At 39.2% G+C, this 23,680-nt stretch overlaps 1 protein-coding gene across 19 annotated transcripts in view; it reads right to left on the bottom strand.

The window, feature by feature from the left end:
- SORBS2 (sorbin and SH3 domain containing 2) overlaps positions 1-23,680 on the bottom strand; it is a 293,640-nt gene that overhangs the window by 21,186 nt on the left and 248,774 nt on the right. For 16 of the 19 annotated variants that reach the window (XM_063458106.1, XM_063458108.1, XM_063458107.1 and 13 more), the window contains 3 exons: positions 17,506-18,324; positions 15,975-16,157; positions 9,926-10,033 (listed from right to left, as the gene is read on the bottom strand). The exons of 1 other annotated variant lie outside the window; for it this stretch is intronic. In XM_063458106.1, the coding sequence (XP_063314176.1) occupies positions 9,926-10,033; positions 15,975-16,157; positions 17,506-18,324 (1,110 nt within the window). The remainder of the gene's footprint in view (positions 1-9,925; positions 10,034-15,974; positions 16,158-17,505; positions 18,325-23,680) is intronic. 2 more of the 19 variants (XM_063458109.1, XM_063458105.1) reach the window with 1 other exon arrangement.

Here is a 23,680-nt window from a genome sequence, read left to right as displayed (position 1 = left end):
ATCATTGGAACTATATTTATGTTGTTTTGTGAATAGCACGCAGAATAACTGGTCTGATTTGCTGCCCTGGGCCGAATTCGCCAAGAATAATGCTACCCATGACTCGTCTGGATATAGTCCTTTCTTTGTCAATAATGGTCATCACACTACTGTTCTACCTACTGTATTCTCTGACACGGCTATCCCTGCTCTGGATGATCACCTTACTTCTATTTGTGAGACTTGGACTAAGGTTCACTCCGCTCTTGAGACTGTGGCTCCTCGTTTCAAATTCCATGCTGACAAACGACAGGGTGCCAACCATGTTTACCAGGTGGGTGATTGGGTGTGGTTATCCTCACGCAACATCAAACTCAAAATTCCTAGCAGGAAATTTGCTCCCAGATTTATTGGTCCCTTTTGTATTGTTCGGAGGATCAATCCAGTTTCATACTCTCTTGCTCTTCCTGCCTCCTTATGTATACCTAATTCTTTTCATGTCTCCTTACTCAAACCGCTTATTTGCAATAGGTATACTGTCCCTATTGTTCCCCCTCCTCTTTTGGTAGTTTCTGGACAGGAGTACAAAGTCTCCTCCATAATTGATTACAGGTTTTCTTGTGGTTCCTTGCAGTACTTAGTTGATTGGAAGGGGTATAGGCCTGCCGATCGTTCTTGGGTTCTGGCTTCTGGCTTCTGATATCCACGCTTGTCGCAAAATTTGTTATTTCCACACCAAGTTTCCTCTCAAGCCTGGTCCTGCCCACCCGGTGGGTGGTCTTCAAGTGGGGGGTACTGTCACAGACTCAGACATCTCTGCCAGCGTGGCTGCACTCAAACATAACAGCCACACAGTCAGAGATGTTTTCAACTGACCTGGGGCTCGGCAGGCAGCTACCCAGTCTCCCTACGTTCCAGTCCCCAGCGGGTGCAATGTTCTTAAGAACGCTGGCCACTGTGGACTGGACTTTTATAAAGAACTTACCTTCGCCCATATCAAAGATGGCACCGACGTGCATGCGGCGTCACGTCATAGACGCGCACGCGCGTTTATGGGTTAGAGGGCAGAGACAGCTAATTACAGACTAAGGAGGTTTATTTAAACCCAAATTACCTTTTTGTCAGTGCCCTGTCGTGGTTTCCCTTTTCTGGTTATCTGAGAGAGTGTTCCTGATCGTATTATTTCTGGTATTTGACTTTGGCTTTGTTTTTGACTTCCCTGATATCTGGTATCTGTGACTTTTGGCTTCCCCTCATCGTTGTGTCTCATTCTGTTTCCCTGACCTTGGCAAGTATTTTGACCTTGGCAACTATTCTTGGGTATGTTAAGTCTGGCCATTCTAAGGTCCGGTGAGACGTTACCTAGGTGTGATACTATTTCTGCGTGCTGGATCAACCAGTAATCCTGACACACAGTACACATCAGCCCCAATACAAACAATATAAACCAAAGAACAGAGTCACCTGTTCACTACCCCAAATCCCAATGCACATTGAGATACATGGAGGGTTTTTGTTTCACTCCAATGGTCCTTGGAGTGAAACAAATAACCTCCATTTGTCTAAATATCTTTTTCTCTTTCCTTTGGTTTTTTTAATGATCCAGCATAGCACAATGCTGAAGCTCATGAGAAGAATGGTGGAGGTACACATCTAAAATGTCCCCCTCCCTGGCCAAAAATAATAAGAAGGGAGAGTGTAAATAAAGATTATTTTTTTTTAGAATAAAAAAATATATGTAGAAAAAGTACTCCCCTCTCACATATCATACAGGTCGTATCCCACCAAAAACTGTGCACTCCTCATGACCACTGGATCCTTACCACACACACTAGATCCCCTATACACAATGTAAAAAAATCACTATCTTCTTTTTATGATAGAATATATATTCTTGTTGCGTGGTTCGCCATGTTATATAGATATACATCTATATTATAATTCTTTGGGGGTCCGTTATAAACATCAGTACGCATCAGACTTAGGTTCAGGTTTATTCTTACAATTACTGATTTATAATAAAACGACAAAGGATGTTACAGGAAAATGGATGTTCAGCAGAAGATGTTAATTGCTGGACTCCTGAACAGTTAGATTCTACATAGTTAGAGGACAGACAACAAGCAACAACATTGTGGTCCTTTGTCCACTATTCTATATAGCTAGGGCCATAATGACGTCAGACTTTTTAAATATAGCTTTGGCCATATAAAGACACAACCATTAATTACCACATCCCAGACTTCACATGGTACAGCATAGCAAATTACAATATGTTCTTTTTAACTTATTAGACTTCCATACCTACTATGATATGAATATGAACATAGTAATATTCTACACACAATCTTTAAAATCCCTACAAACTCAGCAGAGCCTCTCTATACACACACACACACACACACTCTGTACAGCCCCTTGCCGCACCACTGAAACCGACCTGTTAACACAAAAACACAAACTGCTCACTCTACATATACAATCCTCCAAGCTCATGCAGAATAATCTTTCCTGACCCCTTTGTCCTCTGGTATCCCACTTAGAGACAACAGAGACAAATCACATGCAAACACAGTGCAAGCATGTCATTAAATTTGCTTGCAGGAGAAGAACAGGGCATACATGGCTTTGCATATACAGTGATATGAAAGTGCATTAAACTAACATGCTCTCTTGGGTGAGGTGGGGGGTGGGCATATAATATACACACACACTAATATAAATTGGCAATTTCTATTAGAACCAATCACAATGTGTGTGTACATCCCAATGCTAGTGTAGCTATAAATGTATGTAATGCTAGCTCTAACAGTTCCAATCCCATCCTTACCCAGTGTCCAATACACTCCCTTCATCTTAAACATGTACAACTTCCTTCTGCTCTTCATATACATGAGATTCGGCTTAAATTACACTTCATAATTTCAGTACCATCTTTGGTTTTAAAAGCAATTCCCATTATGAACTAGACATGTGCAATTCGTTTCGGTCCGAATATGTATTCGGACGAATTTCGGACATTCGGGTAGTTCCGAAGTCAAAGTGTCAAAGTGCCGAAGTTCCAAAGCACAGTATTGCCTAAGTACTGATAAACTTACCCAGTGAAAGAAGAAGAATGTTACATTGTAAATAACTGTAAATAAAAAGTATACAAACATAGCCAGGATTCAGCTGTAAGCATTTGCAACACTTACAACAATCAAGTAACACACAGCGGTGGGTGGGGGCCCTAAATACTAATAAGGGGGGGACCTAATGTCCTCCCCGACCCCTGAGCAGTGGGTGGGGGGCCCTACAGTAAAATAAGGGGGGGGACCTAATGTCCTCCCCCTGGCCCCCTCCCCTGAGCGGTGAATGGGAGCCCTAAATACTAATAAGGGGGGGACCTAATGTCCCCACCCCTGAGCGGTGGGTGGGGGTGGGGGCCCTAAATTGAAATAAGAGGGGGGACCTAAGGTCCTGGCCCCCACCCCTGAGCGGCACGTGGGGGCCCTAAAAAAATCCCCCCCAGGTGACATGGGGTCCCCAAACCCCTAGTCACCCCCTCCCCCCCAAAAAAAATTGATCCCCCTACCTACCTCCCTCACCCTAAAAACTAATGAGGAGGGGACCTTCAACTAAGTTAAAAAAAAAACTTACCATTCGATGTTTTCTTTCTTCTAAAATCTTTTTTTCAGCCCCAAAAAAGGCCAAATAAAAAACCATAATAACCGACGCAAAAAAAAATAATCCTTCACCCGGCGAGGGCTCAGCGCAGACAGAGCTCTGCAGGGCGGGGAAGGCTTATAAAGCCGTGCCCCTCCCTGCAATTAGGCTCAGAGCACTCTGATTGGTGGGTTTAAGCCATCCAATCAGAGTGCTCTGGTAGGTAAATGAAGAGACTGACAGGTAAGTCTCTACATTTACCTGTCACAGCACTCTGATTGGTTGGTTTGAAATCCACCAATCAGAGTGCTCTGTGTCATTTTACACAGCGTGGGAAAGTTCTTTGGAATTTTCCCACGCTGTGTAATTTGACTCATAACTCTCTGATTGGTGGATTAAGTAACCAATCAGAGAGTTATGAGTCAAATTGCACAGTGTGGGAAAATTTCACAGAACTTTCCCACGCTGTGTAAAATGACACAGAGCACTCTGATTGGTGGATTTCAAACCAACCAATCAGAGTGCTGTGACAGGTAAATGTAGAGACTTACCTGTCAGTCTCTTCATTTACCTGTCAGAGCACTCTGATTGGATGGCTTAAACCCACCAATCAGAGTGCTCTGAGCCTAATTGCAGGGCGGGGCAAGGCTTTATAAGCCTTCCCCCGCCCTGCAGAGCTCAGTCTGCGCGGAGCCCTCCATGAGTGAAGATGGATTTTTTTTTTTGCGCTTTTTTTTTTATAATTGCGTCGGTGGTTATGGTTTTTTATTTGGTCTTTTTGGGGGCTTAAAAAAGAAGATTTTAGAAGAAAGAAAACATCGAAAGATAAGTTTTTCTTTTTGTTTTTGTTTTTTTACAGGTACTTAGTTAAAGGCCCCCCTCATTAGTTTTTAAGGTGAGGGGGATAGGTAGGGGGATAATTTTTTATTGGGGGGGGAGGGGGTGACTAGGGGTTTGGGGACCCCTAGTCACCTGGGGGGGGACTTTTATTTTAGGGCCCCCACCCGCCGCTGAGGGGTGGGGGCAAGGGGGAGAACACTAGGTCCCCCCCCCTTATTACAATTTAGGGCCCCCACCCGCCGCTGAGGGGTGGGGGCAAGTGGGAGAACACTAGGTCCCCCCCCTTATTACAATTTAGGGCCCCCAACCACCGCTCAGGGGTGGGGGCCAGGGGGAGGAAATTAGGTCCCCCCTTATTTTACTGTAGGGCCCCCACCCACCGCTATGGGGTGGGGGCCAGGGGGGAGGACAATACGTCCCCCCCAATCATTTTACGTTAGGGCCCCCACCCGCCGCTCAGGAGTGGGAGCCGGGGGGGGTGCTATTTTTTTTTTTTTTTTAAACAGTGATCAGCCACAGGCTGCTCACTGTTTACTAGACATGCCCCTACTCGCGGTATAGCGAGTAGGGGCAAAATGTACTAATACCAAGTAATTTTTACTTAGTATTAGTAAATATGGCTGAAAGACCAATTTAGGTCTTTCAGCCTTTTGGTAGATAACTCCCTAATACCGTGGGAATTAGGGAGTTATCTACCAAGCGGCTGCAAGAGAAGTACCGAAATTCCGAAGTGTCGAAGTTGCCGAATATCCGAAGTGCCGAGGGTTGCCGAATTTCCAAAGTGTCGAAGTCTTGAAGTGTCGAATTCCCAAATAGCGAAAATCCCGAATTTCGGAATACCGAACTGAAAATGTTCCCCATGCACATGCCTATTATGAACCCTAATGCTCCATATGACCTTTTTGAACCTCAAGTAAGTACATAATACGTGTTAAAAGAGTTGCTTGGTAAAGGAGGTAAAGTGCTCACTAACACAGATTTAGACAGATTTGTGAACAATATTTGAGAGAAATAGGTCTTTTGTTTACATAGAAAAAATCTTTGCGTTCAGTTCATGAAAAATGGGGGCAAAAACAAAAGTGTTGCGTTTATAATTTTGTTCAGTGTATATATATGTCATCATATTCAATGAATTTACTGATATCTAATGGGTCTAAAGTTGTGGTTCTGTTAAAATGTTTGTTTAGCTCTAAGGACACGTGAACAACACCCTCAGTTTTTTGGGTAGAATTGTGTGATATGCAGGCCTCCCAACCATCCTGATTTTGGCTAGACAGTTAAGACTTAGTTTCGTGGTGTTCTGCTTTTGGGGACACCAGGGAACAATCCCGACAAGCGTAGCTTGAGCGAATCATTAGGCTGGTGCTATATTCAAGGCACTAGTACTCTGCAGAGAGCACTGAAGCAGTGCTACCTGTCGGGTCTGTCCCCAGTGGGCTAGCCTTACACAGATAGCAAGCATACCTGCCCTTTGAGCAGAGCCAGTGACATGATGCCCATTCTTAGGAAGCCAGTGTTGGGAGGTATGGATGCGATTACAATATTACTGAATTCTTCTTCTAAGTCTATCAGTCTAAAACTGGGAATACTATTCCGTTGGTGCCTTCGAAGAGTAATACACAGGAAAATCATGTAAACATGATGTTATTTACAGATGTATGCCCAAAGTTAAGATTTCTACATGACCAAGTATGAAGTCATGCCTAATTTACCATTTCACTTCATGATGAAACCTAAATGTTCTTAAAATAGAGCTATATCTTCTAACACTGAGTGGGTTAAATTTACAATGTTAGCAGAAGACCTACGCCATGCTTGCTGTACAAATTGCTATCGCAACAAAATATTTTAAGCAAACGACCTGTCAGGGATGGTATAGAGCAAGGCATCTTTCAACAGGGTATATTGCAGAGAAGATAAAAGCCCCTGTCAGGGGCCACAACCTAATGAATAATTACAGAGAGGACTGTATTACTAACACTCATGCTCACTGATTTATAGGTGTATAGAGTCGCACTCTTAGGCAGGAAGATTAACATCCAGGGGCAGCAGGGGTTATGAAGGTGAAGCCATAGCAGTTTCTTCTAAGTCATTTAAAATGTATTTCCTGTGAAAGAGAACCAAACTCAATGTTGTTTCTTTACAATAAAATATGCAGAAATGTGAAGGGAGTTAAACATGTAGGTAAACTAGCCAAACTGAAACACTCTTTCCAGCTCAGCAATTTGTGGCTTAAATGTCCAATTATGGCTTCAATTTATTATTTTTAGTTGACCTTTGAAATGATTTAATATTCATAATTATGATATTTTACAATTACTACTTAATAATTTAAAAAACATTATCCAAAAATATAAAATTAGGGCCTATATGGTAAATTCCTAGTCTAGTGAATAACCGTGTCATCACTGATGGCTGGTCAGTAGTGGCAGCTGGGGAAATCAAATCTTTTGGGGTGTAAAAATGTTGTCTGTGTTAGAAAAGAATACGTGTCTGCCATAATAAATAAAGAAAAGACTAATGAAGGTGAGTTCTATCTTTAAAATCTATTCCTTAATGTGTTTTATCTAAAGAAGGAAAAAAAAAAATGGTGCCACTAAAAAGGAAACTATTTCTGTAATGACATTCAGATTTCATCTTGGATGAATACCCTGTTTACATATATATATATACATTTATATATTATATCCTTGCATATAATATATTTTCAAAAAAACAAAACAAAAGTAAAAGTCTACAGAATCTGTAAAGACAACATCTTTAAGTAAAGAATTCCACATCTTCATTGTTCTTCAAGTTACAAACCCTTTCATCTACTTTAAGCAAATGCACCTTTCTTCCAGTCAGTGGATGACCTCTTGTCTGTTGTGTATTCCTACTAATTAACAAGTTAGCACATAGTTGTTTGTACTGAACCTGTATATAATTGTATAGTGCTATCATATTTTTCTGAGATGCCTTTTTTCTTAGAAAAACAAATGCGTTTTTTCTAGCTTTTCTTTTTAGATAATGTTTTTGATCACACTTCTTAATTTTGTAGCTCACCTCTGCACTTTTTCTAGTTCTGCAATATTCTTTTTTAAAACTGGGGCCCCAATTGCCCCGCTTATGCAAGGTGGGGGTCTTACCTTTGATTTATAAAGAGGCAAAATTATATTTTGCACAATAACAATTATTACCAACTAATAGAACACAACACAGTGTAGCACACGTTCAAATATATGCTTAAAATTCCAAAGGATATCCAATGCTAGTCTACTGATTTAAAAGGGTAGCCTAGAAAAAACATACAGTGCAAAGTAGTATCAAAAATGAGGGATGGAATCACCTCACATGATGCAGAGCCATACCCAGTTCTGTCTTAGAGGCCTATACAGGCTTGGTAAAATCCAGTCAACTGCACCACAAGGATCCAGATGTAAACCTCAATAGGTGTTTTTATTAATGCATACAAAAAGGCACAATTAAAAGATCCAAAATAGGATAATTAAGATGACATACAACTACACAAATAAACAGGGTGGTATGCCAAATATAAATTGTGTCCGAATAGCACAAATCAGTGCAAAAATAAAGCTCACTGCTAGTAGTGCCAATCCCTGATAAAAGAGTCTCATAGCAAACATGTTGCAACCTATTTAACAAGTCTTCTTCCAGTACTAAAGAGTCTCTTCAGATCCTGTGCTTTTTATACCCAACAGGAACAATTTCTCAACTGATTCCAACAACCTCTTCCGGGATCCCTCTTCTGGGTGCTTGTGGACAGTGGCATCCGCTCCAGCTAGTATGTATGATGACACATCCATTCGCACAATTGCTACTTGCTCTCAATAAATAGAAAAGTCCATTATGAGTAAGGGCAGACTGGTGCTCTGAATTGTTCCGACATTTTAAAGGACTTTACTTCTTTCATGGAATGGGGAAAAAAAACTACAATGAATGGGACTCCTTAATAAACAGAAAAAGGGAAAATGAACCCTATTCTCTGAAACTGCAATATTAGATTTTCATCCATGAGATGAAGTTGTCTGGGTACCTACCGTTTTTTGCATATAGATCAAGCCCCTGTTGCAGTCTTACTACTCAATTCTCTGCCAGTTTTTTTTCATGCAGCCCTAGCCACAGCTCACTGCATGTGACTTACACAGCCTTCCTAAACATTTCCAGTAAAGAGATATCCAATGCTTAAACTTCCTCTACTGCACGTTCTGTTGAATTTAGAATGGATTCTCTTCTGCTCTGTTAATAGCATTCCAGACCCAGCAAGAGTCTTCTGTGTGTGATTAAAGTTCAATTTATAGAGCAGGATTCAAAAACTTTTAAAGCAAGTTAGCGTCTGACTGAAAATGAAACAATTTTTTTTCCATGGAGGCTGTGCCAGCCACAGCCAGTGGAGGTTTGACTGGGTCTGCATAAACAAAAACAAAAGTGATTTAAAACCTAAATGAGAGAGAATTGTCACACCAAAACGGCTTCATTAAGCTAAAGTGGTGTTGATGCCTATAGTATCCCTTTAAAGTATCACTCCACAGTTAAAAACATTAAGGAAAAGAAAAATCACTATTTTGTAGATTATATCCCCCAATGAATACATGCACGCATTTTTCATACATGTATTTATTGGGGGTATATCTTACAAGAGCTTGCAAAAACTTCAGTTCTGAACGGCAGCCTTACTCTTAGCAAGCTCCCCCACCCCCCCTTTTCTCCAGACTAGACGTTTAGTCTCTCACGGGGAAACAAGAGGCTTTACATTGAGAAGCCTCTGAAGTTATCTCCCAATGCACACACGGGCCAGCTCATGTGCTCACACAGTGCGCAGTGTTCATATAGAATACTGGTCTGATTTGTGGACCAAAAAGGAGGTATGCTGGGAGGAAGCAGGTTCGTTAATGGAAGAAGGAAGACATCTCCCTCGCCATTGCCATCCAGAGGTGTTCCATAATTTAATTTTTAAAAAGGCCTTTTTAATGGTATACTCCCCAACCCATAAATGGATGTTTATTGGTCCTTCAAGAGCCACTAGTTCAAAATTATGTAGCAGATTATTATTGACTTTCCTGACCAGCTGGCAAAATATATTTTACATGTACAAAAAATGTCATCACTTCTGTTAAAATAAATAAATAAATGGTAGAAAAATCATCTCTCTCGGTTCTATGGAGTCTTTTCTTGGACACTATGATTGGAGCCCTCTTCATCTGACCCACTTCACTGCTTTTCTCATGAGATCTTACCCACTCCTCCATCCTGTATTTTACATATTTAAATGGATCTGGCCATTTCCTTAATTGTCTTCTCTTAACCTCTACTTTAAGCAACTCCTTTAGTTTCTGATGAAGAACTAATGTTTGTTTTGTCTTGTTGTGATAACACCATAGCATGCCAATCCCCATGTTTTTATTATATGTAAAAAAAGTATGTATCTGAAAACACAGACAGATAATTTATGGTACTCTACCCGGTGGGTGGTGCTCGGGCTTTTCACTGGTGAACTGCAGGCTTTTCTGCACATCACAGGACTACGAGGAGGCTTACCAACAACTACTAGATCACTTTTAAAAATAGCCTGAAAAATTCCAAAGAAATTAGTCAGTTTTCACAACAGCACAACACAAAGCTAAAGGGAAAACCCAAAAGCCTCTACATTTTTTCCAAACTTCACATGCAGAGGAAACCTACAAGTAGTAAAAAGGACAGCAAACCCAAGGCCGAAGCTCAAAATTGTATCTTATGGTAATCATGCAACTCAGGCATGCAAAAAACAAATGCGATGCAAACAAACCAGGTCAGGCCAGATTCTAAATATATCACACCAAAAGAGCTAGTAACATATTTCAGAGCATTACTCAGTCCATCACAGAAATAGCCTAAGTGTACCAAGAGCCTACAAAACACTAAGGGCAAATGAACAATTATACCAAAATAGAATGAATATCTTCTGTAAAATAACAATGTGCTCCATTTGTATTACATTTCTGCAGCATTTGTTTATGTGATGCCCAGCTTTTGTTTAACATGCATTCTAAAGATCTAGCAATTGGCAATTCAGTTCAGTCCAGGCACAGCCAGGGCACACAGTGCAAATGAGGAGCTGAACAGAAACATTGTTTGTTTCTCCTCTTCCACTAACCAGATTTAATGGTAGAAAATGGTGACATTTATGAGGACTGGCCCACAGCCATTATGGAGGAGTCCAATCCACTATAGATATGTGGGTTATTACATTTACAATTTATTTTTCTGACCTAAAACAGTTTCTTCAAAATAATAAAAGATAAGGTGACATATTAAAAATGTTGTGTAGTGCAGATCCCTTTTCTGTTTTACCTAACAGAGTGACAATATATGTCAAAGCATAAATGCAGATATTAAATATGCTAGGTAACGGTTCTACATTTGTAAAATCACTGTTTACAATTACATTTTTGTTTGACGAAGCAACAAACTGCTTAGCCCTGTGCTCCCTCTTAAAATAACACTGAAACAGTTAACCAAAGGGCTGAACAAATTCCAGAAGCATTTGATGTCCCTTCAGAATGGATAAACAGAATCTTCAGTTGTTAGTTCTACAGAGTCGGAGTGTACCAGCTAACTGGCTGGGGTACAGCATGCTGCTAGCACTGATACCTATAACCCACTGTGTTATTTTGCTGTGCAGCCAAATGCACTGACATTTAGAATCAGAATGACTCATAGGACATTCTGATACTTGTACTAGTACAAGCATTTTGGGAGAAGCCCTGAACCAAGAGCTTTTTATAATACTCGGTGATGTGATTTGCTCTTGAGGCAAGTTGGTATAATAGAGGAAAACAGTAACTCTTACTGAGGCACTGATGGTTGCCCAGTGATGCCAGATTGATTAATAATTTATTATAAATGAATAGTCTGAGCATAGCAGGCATTGAAGTTTCCAGTGCTTCCTAAGCTTGATAGTGCAGCAAACATTGCAAACATTTGTATTTGAATTTAAAGGGGAATTGGAGATGATAATGTCTGCGATTCATATTTTGTCCATTGATGCATGCATTTTGTAGAATGGTTTGTGTACCTAGGTATAATGATTGATATATCAGGTTCAAAAATGCTGTCAATTGTTGCACCTGTTATATCCAACATTTATGTGCATGTCAAGATGTGTAATACTATATATAATCCCTTGTGTCTCACACTCAATAGCTCCCCGTCTTGTCAGTGCCTCGGTGCAATCAATTCATAATCAAACTTGTCAGTGTCAACGTTTCAGTCCAACTGGACTTTTTTTCGAGACATACAATAAGTGATACCATGGCAGTTTAAATACAGGGAAACATGGTGCTCATTGGAGGGTGAAATTTGATGTATGAGTTGATTGCTGCTATAAAAGCATCTTCTTCACTATTCCGAGTCCTGTGAGTGCTCTCCACCAAGGAATTCTATATTTCTGTCTCAAACTTTAAAGGATTAATGCCAAATTACACTACTGCTTAGCTTTCATTAAACTGTATACATCAAAAAATGAATTGATCAGTGTTAACTTAGCATTCAAATAGTATTGGCTTGTGTAAAAATAATTTGAGCCATCTCTAGTACATTTGTTTTCTTTCCAACAGTAATTGAGTCAAGTAGATAAAGTATAAATCACAAATCATGCCAAGTAAGTTAAAGGCCCCAGGTGACATTACACCCGTTGATACTCTAGCCTCTACAGGATTAAACTCCTATGGTGGCGAGCTGCCTGGCTGTATGCGTTAATAAATGGTTATAGGATTTCCTAATTAACATGTTAAACTGATACAAAGTGTATGTTGTGGCTGTTAAATTGTAGGTTTTCAATTTTTTTTAAACAACAATTTTCATCAACCTTGTAAGTCTCAGACTTTTTGGGCAATCCAAACCTATTTATTCGTGGATTGCAATCCCACCCAGTGCTATTGGACTGCAGTGTAATGCATGCTTACCTACTCTAGGAGTTATAGAGCATTTACACTGGGAAGCCTAGGCAGCATGTTCATAGAAATACAATACATAGTTGAATAAAGGAACGCTGTAGGCACTGTAACAGTCCTCTCATTGAAGTAGTTATAGTGTCTGTAGTTCACTAGAACCATGCTTTCATTCAGCTTAAAACGGTTTTTCATTTTTCAATGCTAAATGAGCGTCCCCATTAGCCCATCCCCCCTGTGCTGCTCATGCTAATGAGGAAGGTTTAGACTAAGCAGCGGTGATTGCCTGACAGTGTTAGCTAACCACTTTCAGACTATCGGAGCATCCATTGCTTGTATGAAATGGTATGGTATTAGAAGGATGGGTGTGATCTCGGCTCTAGCCATATGTACAGTGGAGAATAGGTAGGGACCCTTATTTAGTGTTAAACTGCTTGAAAATAATTTAACATGGAATGACGGCACACTGCTAGATAAATTAGATTAAATGATTGTTGTCCCCACAGTGTCTCTTTAAGGTGCATGCTTTTTAACCCCCAAATAGAAGGTACTTTTTTGCTATAGAGTTTATGAGGGCTGGGTGCTAAACTAAATCACATTTGATTAAAGGGCCTGCCTATTCACTACCACCCACTGTAGTTGTTGTGGTCCCAAATATTCTGTAGTATATCATCCTATGGTAAGTAGTCGAATACTTCTCTTACACTGTTGATTATCTAGTTAACGAAAAAACTTGTAGTGCAATGTACTGTTCTGCAATTAAACACTGATTCAAGAGAATGTAAAATAGGGGTAACAAATATTGAGATATATATAGTTTTATAACGCTATCTTTCCAAAAAAGTGTTAACAGGGGAATAAAAGATTTATGAAGCTTGTTGTTATAATGTCAGGGACACTTTTTTTATTGCATTCTAATGGAAAATCTCTGGCAGGAAATTTCGAGCCTGCATTTCACTATCAACAAAATGATGGGTTATTTAGACAATTTATGTGAAAGAAGATGGATGATAGTTTGGATATGTTCTCTGACTGCCTAGTTAAACTCCCAGCACAATGAAATACATTGCTTTAGATTTCACAGAATATTTTTATTTGCTTATTTGTTGTCACATTTGTCTGACGTTGTGTGGTCCTGTAATCGTTTCTAAAGGAAGGCAGCTGTTTGCTTTATTTTTGCAGATACAAATGAGACTTTGCAACAGCTGAGACAATACTTTGAAACAAAAACACAGTTGAATCATTCTTCAGATATACAGAATGAGTGTCTTTAAAGTATACACTGTCAATTGCACTAAGTTAAAATAACACTTGAGAATGTCACCTTCTGTATCATTATGATGCTTTTTTCACACCTCTGGACTTGGTGTTTCATTCTAAGATAACACAAATACCATGTCTGATGGCATGCATAATGCATTGCTGGAGCAAAATGTCTAATCTATATTGCCTGAGCTGTGTGCAACTATATCAAGTTGCATTAATTTGCAGGTACCTCTGATGCTATATTTATTGCCTACTAATTCTAAATACTTAAACTCTTTGATTCCAGCGAGAGTTGCTTAGTCATGCAAAGGACACAAAACTGAAATGGTTTGGGCCAGCACATTGCAGCTAATCAAAATATAGGTAGATAAAATCACACATTTTAGCTAGGTATGGTGCAGGGATTTAAACCAGTTTTTCAGGGCAGCTCAAATTATTAATTGAATAAGACTCCACATGTAAATCCCGGACAGATCAATTAATTCAGGCATAGATTAAAAGGGATTTGATTTGTTTGTACCAGCGGAAAATAATTTGTGCACAAATCTACAAATTAATCGCGTCAATTTGGCTAGAACTATGCATATATCTCTTAAGCAAGAATTCAAATATATATGGCATATAGGAGCTGCTTATTAAGTAAAAATGAAAATCAAAGCATGTGATCTTTGGAAAATGATTATCATTACTATTTGCCATAGTTCAAAAATGATCCACTTTTATAGTGGATCATTGTCTCCGTATATGAACTGTAAAGTACAGGCTATAGGAAAGCACCAGGTCCTCTTTAAGGCTAGAATGTCCATAAGTTTTGAGATCTTAAATTGTATTCCATGTGAATTGATACCAGATTAAAAGATGATCCCAGCTTCTTATGTGTCAGATAATTTAAACTGACAGAGACAGACTGAACCACCTGTGAAAGCCTAGTTTAAACCTGACATCCTCTACTGTGGACTGAGACAGCTGCCCAAAAAAACAAAACACCCAATAGTATTCTAAACAAACATAGTGCTACCTCAATCATCATCTAACCTAAGGTTACTGACTGGGTAATAAACTAGAATTAATGCGTTATCTTCACTCTGTTTAAAAAAAAACCTTTATTTTTAGGCTCAACTGTCACCGTTTAGGAACTTAGATTTTGCAGAGAACCCCGCTGGTAGTCCAGTGGTTGGGAAAGGTGTGTTTAACTTACTGGAACAGATCATCTGTCCTGTCCTCTAGCACCAGGAGCCGATATCACTGCTGCACTCTTGCACATGCGTGAGTACAGCATTATAGTCTATGAAGGAGACCAAGGGATCTACCGTAGACCGAGCCAATTCCCTGCAGCTGTCACTGGTGATGGCTGGGGGATTTACACTTCTTGACGGTGGTAGCTCCATCTAGTGTCAAGCGTAGGAAAAATACTGAGACAATGTAGTTTCCACTTTGTATCAGTATATATATTTTGAGTGGATTGACATGTCAGTGAAATTTCAACACAGTCAATATGAGTATTTCATAAAGATTACATATATATGAAATACTTATTTTGGAGGTAGGGGGTGACAGTGCCGCTTTAAGTGAACCTGATGCCTAAAACCGTTCTCTCATTCAATAGTTCCTTGAATCTCTAAGGGATGCTACATTTAAATGGACACTCTATGCAACATAACCACTACAGCCGTAGTACCATATAGATTCTGTCCAATCTATATGGTAGTGATTAGCAGAGAATACTGGGCTAACCCACTGCTAGCACTCTTGGCCTACCAATGCTGTCCGGATTAAACAAAATGGACCCTGGGTTAAATCTGTTCTAAAATGGTTTGACTACTTACAATGCGTGGGGAGTGCAAGCTGTAGTGGTTATGGTGCATGGAGTGTTTCTTTAGCCAAATTACTTTTTCAGAAAATAAGAAAAAATAGAGTGGACTTCTTGCAGCAGTTTTTATTCTCCAAAGTGTCATACCTAGTCTTGTCTGTATTACACCACATCATAATACCTCTGGATGCAATATCCACTTGAATGATATAATGCCCTGTAAGCATGACTGGAATTTATCATGCCGTTACCATGTAGTCTACTCACAGTAGGTATTATCTGGCCTTTAGCAAATATGTCTCACTTTGGCATGCCCAATCATGTATAATGTAAAAAATAAGGGGAGATATGGGCAGCACTCATGCTGATGTGTTAATGGTATGAGATTAAGTTAGTATAGGTCTATGTATTCAGAGGTTGGTATTGTGTTAATTTAGAAATCTAACCTTAGGCTGTTTTTTAGTATATTGACAGACATGTATAAACCACATGCAGTTTGGTGTTACCTTGAACCGTGGAGATTGTGTTTCTTGCCTGGATGTGAATTTGGTTAGAGGAGAGGAGGAGTGTGATATATTTGACAGACATGGAGTACACAGAGGGTCAGATGAAGGAACGCTGACAGCATGAAATGGATGGCTAGAAGAAAGTTGGGAAGAAGAGGATGTGGGAAGCCTCTGTGAGGCTTTCTTAAACATTTGAAAGAAAGGAAAAAAAACATAAGTTAAATGAAAGGCAAACTACAATATAATATAGATAAGACTCGTAAAAAAATCTGAAGCTTTTGAGAGAATGGGGTAATAATACTTTGGTTATGGTTGCACCAACAAATTAACAACTGACTATGAAAATATTTACCTGATTTCAGAATGAAGGGGAAATTAGATTATCTATTTATATGTATTTAGAAATATAAGCATTCATTTTTTAGAATATTTCGCTTAAAAAAAAATCTGTCATAAATGGGGGCTGAGGTGATATTAATTTTCCCCTATTTATATGTAATATTTTATTTTTAGTTATAATTTTAACTCAAGTTTTAGTTTTATACACACTGCGATATATGGGCTTTTAGCTTATATTTGAATGATCAAATGCATACATTGTGAGTTATCAAACTGAAATTCCGAAATATGCCCCGAAATGTATTTACCTTGAAGAATTAGTAAATCATTTAACTCTTCATTTGTCCAACTATTATTTTTCCATTTATTTAGTTATTTATTTAAACAAAGTCCATGTACATAAACTGAATATGCTCTTAGATCAACAGTATGTGAACCCAGGGTAAATAATACCCTTGCTATTAAGAACTTACAAGTAACATGTAATAAGCCATTTATTAACTGACTGTCATTGAACAATATGCTGATTATGATCCTAAAAGGCAGAAACTGTTTGTGTTGAGTGCACTAAGAACTAAGTTGCAAACATTACGCCAAAATGGACGAGTTAGAGTTTCTATTCAGTAGTATTGGCCTAAACCTCGCATGATAGTAAATTGTATTCAATAGTATGTGCCAATGATTATCAGGAATGGGAACACAAAATGGTTATAAGTTAACCTGTAAACTAATCAGAATTTGAAATCTAAAAAGAAAGTCTAATTATCATTCTTTAAGGACTGTTGAATTAACCTATCCTGATGGTAAGCACCATGGATGTTCTATTAGTACAACTGTTATGTGGTTGAACTAATCATATACATAGATTGTTAAATTAATGTATTAGGTAAGGAAACCTTTGTGATTAAATAAATTTATATAAACGTATACCTTATGCTCATCACTCAAGATAGAGGATGGCATTTAACCATTGTAAGGTATTTTCTAGTAAAACAAGTAGTTATTAAATGCATGTACACAATCATACAATACAACAAAGGCAGCTAGAGGACAATACAAGGATGAAGTGTGCGAGTGTAAATATTTATTTTAGTGTGTCCATGAATTCTTTTGAGCATCAAAGTATTTAAACAGGACACTTTTTTTTTTTATATATGCACAAGACAAACACAGTGGTTCGACTGGAAAATACCTCTGCACTGGCTGGGTACACTTCAAAACATACAATAGGCTGCGTTATGCTCTCTACTGGAGAGTTTAGTTTTTTACTTGGCCCATCCTCTTCTATGTAGAGACTTGGGAGTTGGTCAGTAGGAGGAACAAGACTGTAACAACTTGAGTCTTGACTCTTCATTTGTCCCCCTTGAATGATTGACAGCAGCTCTTGACAGATTTCCTCTTCCTGTTCATCAGATGAAGTTTGGTTTTGGGGTGTCGATGTCCCTGCAGTAGCACCTAAGAGGACGTGATCGGTCCTCTCAACTTGTAATGCTCTACCTTTGTCGGGGAACCCTTCAGTAACTGGTTTATCCCCCATAACTCCCTTTCTTTCTGTTTGATCCCCATAGTGCTCTGGTTTTTCAGACATCCTGATGTTCTCATCAATCATTTCAGGCAAGGATGGGATCTCAAGCTCCTGAATTATAGGAGAGGGAGCGGTAGTGTTAAGAAATGGTGAAGGAATGGGTAGATGGAAACTTGAATCAGTCTTTGGGGATGCAATAGGTACAAATTGTCCGTCTTTTATACGGGTACTGATAGAACTTGAGTTTAACTGTTCAGGCTGTAAAATAGTTAGAGGCAAAGGGCTAAAATTCTCTCCACCAGTTACAAAATGTTGAGGAAAAGGTGGTGGAGTTGGGGCAGGTGTGGTTGAAGGTGAACAGCCAACAGTCAATGACAACCATTCGCTGGTTACAACCCCTAATTTCCCTTTACTACTGTTTGCACCCGGGGATGCGTCTTGCTTTAGAGTAAGAGGTGGTGTACGGATCCTTTTAGATGTAGTCAACTTTAGAAATAAAAAGGAAAGCAGAAAAGTAAAACACTGTACCATATTATGTTAGCAGACATTACGTTGGATTTTAAAGGATGACAAGTTATCTAATTTTTTCAGGTAGCAATGCCAGATTGAATTAGTACATGAAACTAGATAACCAGGAGAGAACTTGAAATGTGTAACTTCATCAGCTTATGGACGAGTCTTTAAATGTCAAACGCTGAGAGAATTCTGAGTCACCCTATTCAAAGTGGCAGTATGAGTTTCAGGATAGGGATGTAGGCTAACTTACACTCCAGGGGAAGTCATGAAGAAAAAAAAAAAAGGCCTAGCACTAGCCAACCAATGAAGAATATTTCTCATTTTCTCTTTTTAAATAAACATTTTAGATATTTTTATAATCTCATCTAAAAAAGAAACAAAAAACAATTCCACGCAAAGTTAAATAATGTTCTTTCATGTAGACAGCAATTTGAACTACATTCCTTATGTATGACAGTTAGATGCTTGGAATTGAGTTCTCCAAGTGGCTGAGTATGCAATTCCTACCAATGTTCTAAACGAACTTCAGACCACTGTTAAATAAACAGCAAATGTATCCAATAGCAGTTACTACCATGAATGCCTTATATATAAAAAATCATACATCTGATAGCAGAGCATCATTAAAGGTATCACCAACCATGCTTCTAAAACATACCAATTTAAAGACTATATTGGGTGGAATATGAACTGAATAGTTGCAATTTAAATGTTACATGATACAGTCTTCAAAAATAATGTTATATTATACTTATATAGACCTAGCTCACAGAATCTTTGAAGCCGTGGAAAAAACATGGAGTAGCGTGGAGTAGTTTTACAAATTAAAATTATTTTGTTACATCGGGAACATGAGATGCAGTGTATATAGAAACATTATTGTTGAAATAGAAGTACAGCTTATTCAGTAAATTATAAACTAAATTTGCTTTTTAAAACTTTGTTTTTACAAATGGAACAATAAGGTCTGTATATGTTAAAAACATTTCAACTATCCTTTCAACTTTCCCTGAAAAGCAACAAAAATAAAAAAAAACCTCCTCTAGTCATCCTCCAGGAATTTGACTGGGAGAGAGATCACAATTGCCCCATGATATTTGTGCCTTAGCACCAATTGCAAATAAAAAGGTAAGTGGTAATATTTGTGTCAGTAGAATGTGGCAAGTTGCTTGTGCATTATTGACCCCAAAGTGCATAACTTTGCATTTCTCTACATTAACTACTGCATGTACAGACTCCAGGCACCTTGACCACTTCAAATCAGTGAAGTAGTCACGGTGCTTCGAGTAACCGTTAAATACTAGATTTATAAAGAAAGGAAACAAACGTGTTATAGCAATTTCTGTAATAAGAGGCATAAGAGAGATACTGTCCCACCATCCTCCCTCCCCCTTTACTAGTTGGAAGTGGAGTGGGGTACTGGTATTTTTAGCCAGACATTTGCAGACATTACATGAGTGGTATGTGCTGCTGGCAGAGGAATTTGTTCATCTTCCAGCTTGTAACTATTTCTGGACTATAAATGTAGGTACATGAGGCTTTATGTACTAAACTTCATTTTACAAAGTACCCCAGTTAGTGTAGGATAGGATAAACTTTAAATGGACACTACAGCTTATTATCAGACAGCCATTAGAGGGGGCTTTCGGGATGCGTTCCTGCATGGAGATGCAGAGCGCTTTCCAAAGAAATGCATTGAGTCAGTACGTATCTATTTGAATATGCATGCACAATAGCCTCCCAATGATTCTCTATAGGGAAGCATTAGATTGGCTGATATCAGTAATGTTGATCTCAGCCAGGGGAGGAGCAGAGGCCATGGTGAGACTAGACCATGGGGTGAAAAAGATAAGTAATGATTTATTTAACTTAAATAAGGGGGGATGATAACCTAAATAGTACAACACTCGCAGTAAGAACACATGTTTGTTGTAGACTAGCATTGGACAGTAAACCTTGGAATAATGGTTCATTTAATGACAGAGGCTACATTTGGAAAGGAGAAAAACAAAATAATGATTTGACAAAAAGTAAATGAACAAATGAAAAGAAAATGAGGTAAATAATAAGGAAAAGGAAAAGTAAATAAATAGAGGTTATAAGACTGCAGTGGGTCATGAGAGCCTGAAAGTGTAAATAGTGAGGGAGAAGAGAATCTGCTGTTGGTGGTCCAGAGTCACCTAGTGGACCAGAGTCACCTAGTGGACCCATTACAAAGTCAGAGGAGATCTATCTAAGATAAGAGGGGAGGGTTACATTAATATATCCGTGGGAACATTCTTTTAGGCTTGTATGGTAATTTTGGAGGATTGCTTTTCATGGTCTTGCTACCAAAACACATTTTGGCCATACTAATGTATATGGTGGATAGAATAGCTTGATTCAATCTGTGGGCTATACTTGATGCACTGACTGGGCAGATTCTATATATCAATTTGTACAGTGGCTTATGGTGGTGTGTCTGTGTAGTTCTTTTTCTTTTTGCACCTTAGATACCCTATATCTCTCTTCCAATTACATACTATCTATTTCTTGTCCTTGAAGACAAATTTGGACACATGCCGCTAACTTTACATTTTCCATGGGGGCCACGGATTACTTAACGGGTTACTCCAAGCATTATAACAACTACAGCCTGCTAAAGTGGTTAAGATGCCAGGAGTACCATGGCCCAGTTTCCCAATAATGGTGCAAACCATTTAGTGCCTATTGGCACCTTACTTGGGTCCCTGCCAGACTCAGATCCCCCATGGTGGTCCCCCAAAGCTGCAGAAGCTGGAAATCAGAGGGGTCAACATTAATTGGCAAAGAGTTGCACAGAATTGACATTAGCCAGCCAAGAACTCAAGTTATATCTCCAGCAGCAGATGAGTTACTCTCTGCAGGTGCAGTGTTTCAAAGCAGAATGCTCTACATACATACTCCAGCCATATTGAAGACTTCAAATAATTAAAGTGGTCATGGTGCTTGAAATAAACCTTGAAAAGCTCATTCATAGCTTTCGATGACAGTGCTGTGTAGTAGCTGTGCATGGACAGCAGAACCAGTAATGGTTTGCAGTGATATCATTCACTTAAACAGAAAAGAAAATAATTAAGTTACTTGAACAAATTAGATGACCCAGAGGCTACTATTAATTTCCAACCTTTGCTCTCTAGACAACCATTACCGGAATCCCCTGTGAGCAAAATGCTAACAAAGCATTGTTGGAATAGTAGTCAGACAGGCATCTGGAGAGCCAGCACGTGCACTTCTGTATTTGCCCTGTCAATATGTTTAATACTTAAGTGTGTATGGGCATTTACATGGCATGGTCAATGCAATCCATATCCTCTATTCCTTTAAAATTCTTACTCATTTACCTAGTAAACAATATTTTAAAGGAAAGGAAGTTCAGAGTGCGCCATCTGGTGACATTAGCAGTGTCTCAGCTAGAATTGTAATACAAGCATGACTAAGGGATTATTAAAGCATTAGGCGTTGATCATTGCTCAATAGTGTCAAACATGCTATCCCAGAGAACAGGAATAATAAAGATTGACAATGTGTTTTTAATAAGAGCTTGAGGAAGGAAGAAAGTCAATACAGAAATTGTGTTTAGGACTGCCAGATTTGCAACATTCTCCAGGACACACGAACATATCTAGAATTCATATGCAGAGATTAATCAATGACTAACTTAAGAATTTGAATTTCAAATTCTGCAAGACCATACTTTTTATGCACTGTCCATCAATATTTATAAGTGATATGTGTCCAGGAAATATGGTAACCTTAATGGAGTAGTCACTAAACCATGAAGTGTGCAGAATTGGCAAAGTAATTGTACATTGTAGGCCAAATAGGTCAAGCTGAATTAGCGATTGTTTCCTTTTACCAATTCCTTTGACATGTATCCTCTCTCCCTAAACATATACTCCAAAAAAGGCATATATTCGGGTATTATAAAACATATATATAAAAAAAATTATAGGGATGGCTGTCTTGCTTTTAGCAGACTCATTTTATTGTAAGTTAGTATTCATGATGATAGTTTTGGAAACTTTTCAAAGAATGCATAAACTTGGGAATTCGTTATTTCTCTAGAACCTCTCAAAGTGTAACGTGTAAGTATGCCTATGTTAAAGTTCATATTTCATACTTATGAAACATTTCACCCAGCCTTATAAACTGGTGTAGGATCATATTTATTAATATGGGCATTATCTGACAGAGGTTATTAAGTAATGTGTGTATTATTAGGAACACAACATGGTAGGTGGTAGGCATGTGCATGGGGAAAAGTTTCGGGAATTCGGGACTTCGGCACTTCTCTTGCAGCCGCTTAGTAGATAATTCCCTAATTCCCATGTTATCTACCAAAAGGCTGAAAGACCTAAATTGGTCTTTCAGCCAAATTTACTAATACGAAGTAAAAATTACTTAGTATTAGTAAATGTTGCCCCTACTCGCTATACCGTGAGTAGGGGCATGTCTATTAAACAGTGAGCAGCCCCTCCTCCCCCCTCATAACGCTCTGATTGGTGAATAACCAGTGTTATGAGTCAAATTACACAGCATGGGAAAATTCCAAAGAACTTTCCCACGCTGTGTAAAATGACACAGAGCACTCTGATTGGTGGATTTCAAACCAACCAACCAGAGTGCTATGACAGATAAATGTAGAGACTTACCTGTCAGTCCTTTAATTTACCTGTCAGAGCACTCTGATTGGATAGCTAAAAGGGACACTCCAGGCACCTGGACCACTTCTGCCCATTGGAGTGGTCTGGGTGCCAACTCCCACTACTCTTAACCGTGCAAGGTAATTATTGCAGTTTTTTATAAACTTCAATAATTACCTTGCAGGGTTATCTCCACCTCTAGTGGCTGCCACTAGAGGGCACTTCCTGACTCATAGCAAAGATTTTCTTTGCTAGAGCGTCGCTGGACGTCCTCACGCTGTGTGAAGACCTCCAGCGTCGCTCAATTCCCCATAGGAAAGCATTGAAAATCTTTTTCAATGCTTTCCTGAGGGGAGCGCTAATGCGCGCATTAGGTCTCCTCGGCCGGTGGGTGGGATCAGTCTCGCCCACCAGCCGACGGAGTCAGAAGGAGGAGCGGCGCGGAGGAGGAAGTAGCAACGAGGGACATCATCGCTGCCTCAGGTAAGTAACTGAAGGGGTTTTACCCCGTTCAGCAACTGGGGATTGGGGGGTGGGAGGTAGAGGTAACCTGCAGTGCCAGGAAAACAGATTGTTTTCCTGGCACTGGAGTTTTCCTTTAAATCCACCAATCAGAGTGCTCTGAGCCTAATTCCCCCGCCTTGCGCAGCTCAGTCTGCGCG

Source organism: Pelobates fuscus, chromosome 6, assembly GCF_036172605.1.
Source record: "Pelobates fuscus isolate aPelFus1 chromosome 6, aPelFus1.pri, whole genome shotgun sequence".
NCBI classification, from domain to species: Eukaryota; Metazoa; Chordata; class Amphibia; order Anura; family Pelobatidae; genus Pelobates; species Pelobates fuscus.
Note: the sequence above shows the minus strand (reverse complement) of the source record. Positions and strands in the feature narration are given on the sequence as shown.